This window comes from Danio rerio, chromosome 10, assembly GCF_052040795.2.
Source record: "Danio rerio strain M-AB ecotype USA chromosome 10, GRCz13ab, whole genome shotgun sequence".
Taxonomy (NCBI): Eukaryota; Metazoa; Chordata; class Actinopteri; order Cypriniformes; family Danionidae; genus Danio; species Danio rerio.
The window spans coordinates 47,026,156-47,032,500 of record NC_141030.1 but is presented as its reverse complement, the minus strand read 5'-3'; the positions used below and the strand labels follow the sequence as shown (position 1 = coordinate 47,032,500).

The 6,345-nt window shown below is 36.2% G+C and overlaps 1 protein-coding gene across 1 annotated transcript in view; it reads left to right on the top strand.

The window, feature by feature from the left end:
• The window catches only part of tmem167a (transmembrane protein 167A), a 6,887-nt gene extending 1,120 nt beyond the window's left edge, over positions 1-5,767 (top strand). Inside the window, 3 exon segments of the mRNA NM_001023581.2 lie at positions 2,808-2,917; positions 4,686-4,720; positions 4,895-5,767. Coding sequence (NP_001018875.2) covers positions 2,808-2,917; positions 4,686-4,720; positions 4,895-4,965 — 216 coding nt within the window. The 3' untranslated portion in view covers positions 4,966-5,767.
• The last annotated feature ends 578 nt before the right edge of the window (positions 5,768-6,345 follow it).

Genomic DNA, 6,345 nt, shown 5'->3' with positions numbered 1-6,345 from the left:
TATTAGGATTTTTGCAAATAATACTTTTCTGAAATGATTTTATCAGGGAGAAAGTTTGAATGTGCGAATATAAAGACAACTTTACCTCAATAAAATGGAGAACTGTTAATGTTACTGTTTTCACAGTGTTTTTAATACAATAAAACTTTAGTGCTTCATTTAAGAGGATTTAACTCATTTAAAGTCTCTGCTAAATGGGTTAAATGTGAAAGTTGTAAAATGTAAATGTAAAACTTTACTAATTTACAGTTGAATTCAGAATTATTATCCTCCCTGTTTATTTTTTTCGGAGAGAAGATTTTTTCAACACATTTCTAAACATAACAGTTTTAATAATTCATTTCTAATAACTGATTTATTTAATCTTTGCCATGATGACAGTAAATAATATTAGATTAGATATTTTTCAAGTAACTAGTTTTTAGCCTAAAGTGACATTTAAAGGCTTAACTAGGTTAATTAGGTTAACTAGGCAGGTTAGGGTAATTAGACAAGTTATTGTATAACAATGGTTTGTTCTGTATCAGAAAAAAATATATAGCGTTAAGCGGTTAATAATATTGTCCTTAAAATGGTATTTAAAAAATTAAAAACTGCTTTTATTCTAGCCAAAATAAAACAAATAAGACTTTCTACAGAAGAAAAAATATTATTAGACATACTGTGAAAATTTCCTGAATCTGTTCAACATCATTTAGGAAATATTTAAAATAGAAAAAAATGAAAGATTTCAACTCTATATTGTGACATGAAATGTCATGATGTAAACACAGTAAACACTGTTAGAATTCATGAAAAAGTCAGTGGTGTAGTGGTTAGTGCATCAACACATGGGACTCCGGTGTTCACGGCGACCCGAGTTCGATTCCCAACTCGAGGTCCTACGCCGATCCTTTCCCTCTTTCTGCTCCCCACACTTACCTGTCAATACTCTCCACTGTCCTGTCAATTAAAGGTGAAAACCCTGAATTATTATTAAAAAAATCTAAATAAAATACATATAAAGTAATAATTTTCTTTTTCTACTCCTACAGTTCACATCATATCAATATACTACAATAACTGACAAAGGTTATAGATGTTTAGGCTCCGTGTTAGGCTGTCATGCCAAAATTATATAACTTTTGTCACATATTAGTCTTTTTATATTAAATTTATACAAAAAAAATGGTGATCAATGTAAGTTTTGGGTAACACTTTACAACAAGGTTCATTAGTTAATGCATTTACTAACATTAAGTAATCATGAACAACACATGTACAGCATTTATTAATCATAATTGAACATTTACTAATGTATTATTAACATCCAAGTCCATGCTTGTTAACATTAGTTAATGCAACATGAGTTAACATGAAGTAACAATGAACTACTGTATTTTCATTAACTAACGTTTATTAACATGAATATATACAGTAGTAAATGCATTGTTCATTATTTGTTCATGTTAGTAAATACATTAATTAGCATTACTAATGAACCTTATTGTAAAGTGTGACCAAGTTTTGATATGTAAACAATGTTTTTTTTTAATGTATATTCAATATTTCACTTGAGGGGGGAGGGGTCAAATTTTTTTCCCTTAGTTTATGTAATAAATTATTCACTTATTTATGCATTTATTTTTAATTACATCTAGTCTATTAATAAAACAGTTAATCTTTCAGCGTTTTCAGGGATATTATTTAGTGTATTCTGACTTACAGTATTCTCTGATTAGCTATTTCTGATATTACCGTTGGTTAAACTACAAACATTATTAATACCTAAATTGACTTTACTTTCAGGCTAAATGCACTGTAGATACAAACAACTGATTTACGAGAAAAAGTCTTGTGAACAAGATGTCTATCAGTGCTCTAGATCAGGGTTCCCAAACTTTTCAGCCCGCGACTCTAAAAATAATCATATCGGTGGCTCGCGACCCCCATTTTTCAAGGTGGTTGTACTGTAAATATGTAAACGTTGCAGACACAACTATAGGCAAATATAAACATGAGCTTATTGACAACACAAAAATGCAACAGTCTATTAGCCATATGTTTTTTAAAGTCATTCATGGATTTAATTACATTTTGCTTTTAAAATTAAAGGCTGATGGCTGATTGGTATTTTTATGTTGTTGTTTCTTTAATGCAACTATTAACTATATACTGTCGGTTATGAATAAAAATATGGTAATTCTAATAGTTTAATAAAATTTATTTGAGTTTTGGATATCACCAAGCGACCCCTTGTCATTGTCCCGCGACCCCCACTTTGAGAACCACTGCTCTAGATCACAGGTGTCAAACTCAGTTCCAAAAGGGCCGCAGCTCTGCTCAGTTTAGTTCCAACCCTAATTAAACACACCTGATCAAGCTAATTGAGTCCTTCAGGCTTGTTTGAAACCTACAGGTAAGTGTGTTGGAGCAGGGTTGGAACTAAACTGTGCAGGGTTTCGGCCCTCCAGGAATTGTATTTGACACCCCTGCTCAAGATCATCCAATTTCAGACTTTTCCTTGACTTTGGCTTGATTATACTGTTGAAATGGTTTTAGCGGTGGTCAAATGTATATTTATATTATCTATTATTTTAATTATTAACATTATTATTTAAAATACATCTCAGAGTGAAATATTTCTCAGTATTAAAAGACTGACCCCCCCCCCCCCCCCATATATCTTGTTCTGACGTCTTTTAGTGGGGATCAAGCGTTAAATAAGGGGGTCAGTCCCCCCCAAACCCCCCTGTAATTCACACCCTGATTACAGTCCATCCTAAGCAATTGTTAATAAGTGACGAATTACTTGTTTTCTTTTGCAGTCTGCCATATTTAATTTCCAGAGTCTGTTGACGGTCATCTTACTGCTCATCTGCACATGCGCGTACATACGGTCCCTCACTCCCAGCCTGTTGGACAAGAACAAAACAGGGTACGTTTACTGCCTTACACATGTTTAATATCACCCACATCGGGACTATTTTCAAACAGATGTACCGTGGATGTGTTTTCGGGGATCCTGTTGACAGTGGATGTTGGCGCTGAGCTGTGTTTGTTGTTTCTGATGGCTCCAGATGCCCGTCTGCTCGTACGTCTCTGTCTGTTTTGACATTCGAGTCTCGTCATTCATCTCTTTCTGCCTTCTGTAATCTTCGGCATCGCTCAGACACATTTGACACACTTTTTTCTTATGCCAAGCTGTGAAATCGGGGTATTTGTGTAGTACTGCTTATTTAAATCACCAATAGATTTGTAATGGTTTTAAACTCTTTCTCCTGCATTTATTTTAATCTCAGATATGGTAACAGCACTATTTTTAAGAATACTATTGCAGTTTTTTTACATACCCCTGGCTCAAATTCTGGCTTGAAGTACATTTATTCATCCAATTTTTGATCGGATAAGACAATGTACAAGAGGCATCATTGTGGAAAACAAAATATTTCTCAGCTTTTATTTACCTTTGAACAAAGAATGGCAGTCAAAATTCGCCAGGGCTATGAATAAATTCAGGCTTGATAATCAGTTTAAAATTATTCCTGTGATCAGGGCTTAACATTAACACTCGCCAACCTGCCAAATGCGCATAGATTTCAGCTTTGGCGGGTTAGACAGTCACTCCCACTAGCCACTTTGGCTTGTTGAAAATAATTTTAAAAATTCTGGTTTTCTTAAAAGCAAGGTTCGACTATAATGCTGCGTTCACACCAGATGCGGAACGTTCGTCAAGCGCGAGTGATTTACATGTTAAGTACATGCTAACGTGCAAACAGACATACTGCAGCGCAAACGACGCAGCACGAATGGCGCGGGGCGAATTGAGAGCTTTGCGCGTTTGACACACTTAACAAGCGTTTTGCGCGAATCTCTCGAGTTCAAAAATCTGAACTTCAGCGGACATTCACGCCACGTTAACCAATCAGGAGCTTGCTCTTGTGGGGGCGTGATTGTGACGTAGAACCTGTTGATGGTGTCCCAGGATAAATCCTCCAGCGGACACCGACAACAAGTCATCAAACTGGGCTGGGCTCAGTCAGAAGCACCGCTGAAAGCCTCCGTCATCCAGGCTCAGTTTCTGGAGGAGTTTATGAGCTCACACATCTGGATGCACCTCTGAAAGGATGTAGTGGACTTAGAAACGGCCTTAAACGTATCAACGCTGTTTTTCAGCCTTCATAAAGCACATAAACACTGTTATTTTCTTCATAAAATCCATGTTAGCCATTTAGCAACGAAGCTACAGTCACCGGGCAGACAGAAGCCCTGCCCATCATGTGAATCCGCGTCTGTTCTGAAGTGAATTTGACACGCGAATGAAGCGGGGTTCGACGCGCAAATTAAACGATTAACCTCAAATGTTCATGCGGCAATTTACGCGTGAATAGCGCGATTTATCCGCGCGTTCCGCATCTGATGTGAACACAGCATAAGATTGACCCAATATGCTTGCAAATGTGATCTTAGAATCGAGAAACAGCGCGAATAACAAAAAATAATTGCGTTCGCGCGAGCAATAGAAAGCAGGTGAATACCGAAAGAGAGGATGATCACTCGCGGTAACAGCTGATATGATGCGCGCGACATATATATATATATATATATATATATATATATATATATATATATATATATATATATATATATATATATATATATATATATATATATATATATATATAACCATTTTCCTCTATCTGCAGATTCCTTGGAATATTCTGGAAGTGTGCAAGAATAGGTGAGTGAATTCTTAAGATTTTTGTTCAATCCACTGAACCAAACTATTTGGATAACTTAAAGGACTTGTGCTGGGATGACATGTAGGAATTGTGTTAATCCCAGGATTTTTAACAGTGCAGAGAGTTTGTTCTGCATTATTTGTATACTAATAATCTTTTCTGTGATCTTCCAGGCGAGCGCAAGAGCCCGTACGTAGCGTTTTGCTGCATCGTCATGGCCTTCACCATCTTATTCTCGGAGTAACGTCGCAGGATTTGAATAAGATGATTTCCAAAAACAGCTTCAAGACTCTCCAGCAGGGAACAAGATGTGTGTTTAGGTGACATTCAGAAGAGTTAATGCATGTGAAAGAGCTCTCGATCTCCAGAGTAAGTGTTTCTCAGCCTCACGGAGCTGCTTGTACATACAGATTTTCAGTTTTTGGTCTCCACAATGAAGCTCCGGTTGTCTTTGACTCATGAACTCAATGCTGTTGTTGTTGTTATTGGAGCTGACATGTTTAACGCGGGACATCGAGGATGAATCTGGATATCATGCTATCATTGTTCACTTAAATCTGTTGACTCTTTTACATGTGCCGATGTTCGCATTAAAGATGAATTTATTACTGAACGTTCATTTTTGTGTGTATTAGAGAATAAGATTGTTGATGTGACTGATACTGATTGCTGATTAATATGATTCTAATGTGAATACAGTGCGATTTCTGTATCATTAGTAAGTAAGATGAGATTAATGAAAATGATTTAATCAGCAGAATGTTTTTTTTTGTTTTGTTTTATTTTTACACTCCTGTGGTTTAAGCTTAAAGGTGCAGTATGTATGTTTGACACTCAGGGGTTGAACTAGGTATTGCATTCCTGAATCAAAACAAACACAAGCGCAGGTTGCCAGATTGACGACCAATGAGCGAGTCTGACAATCGAGCCTAAAGGCGGATTTAAACTGTAGGGATAGTTTACAGTTTAACCCAAAGAATGAGTAGTCTGGTAGATGAAGAAGAGCCGGAGTCAGAGATTTAAATAAATAAATCAAGTTTACTGAAGATAGTTTGCAGTTTCATTCGCAGAAGCCAGCTTCAACACTCGTAATGAGTTCCTAGGCCGCTCTGCTTACAGTCACCAATCAATAACAATTATACTCTCACATAACTCCTTTAACTGCGTCATACATACAGGTGTTCTAACCTGATTGGTTAAAACACCGATAGACTAGGAAAATTTCTACGTGAGGTTCGTGCGTAGAATTCTGAACAATATCTAAACATAAACGTCAGACATCCCTTAGACTGATTAGAGCTGACTCCAGACCTGTGAAATGGATCAACTATCAAATAGAACACACACACATAAAGTATAATCTGTTTGTTATCCAAGGCTGAGTGTACTCTCAGCCGTCTTTATCAAAATTGGTTAAAAACCGGTATAATCTACATTCAGGCAGTTATAATTCCTTACTACTCAAAGTCTATCTTAAATAAAAAGTAGCATCACTTTAAAAGATTTAACAGTAAAAATAGCAAAATCACTTTAGACATTTTAGACAATATTAACTCGTAGAAATAACAATAGAAACAGTTGTTTCCAGTCCTCAGCCCTCAGTTCCACTCAAGGTCTCCGTGAC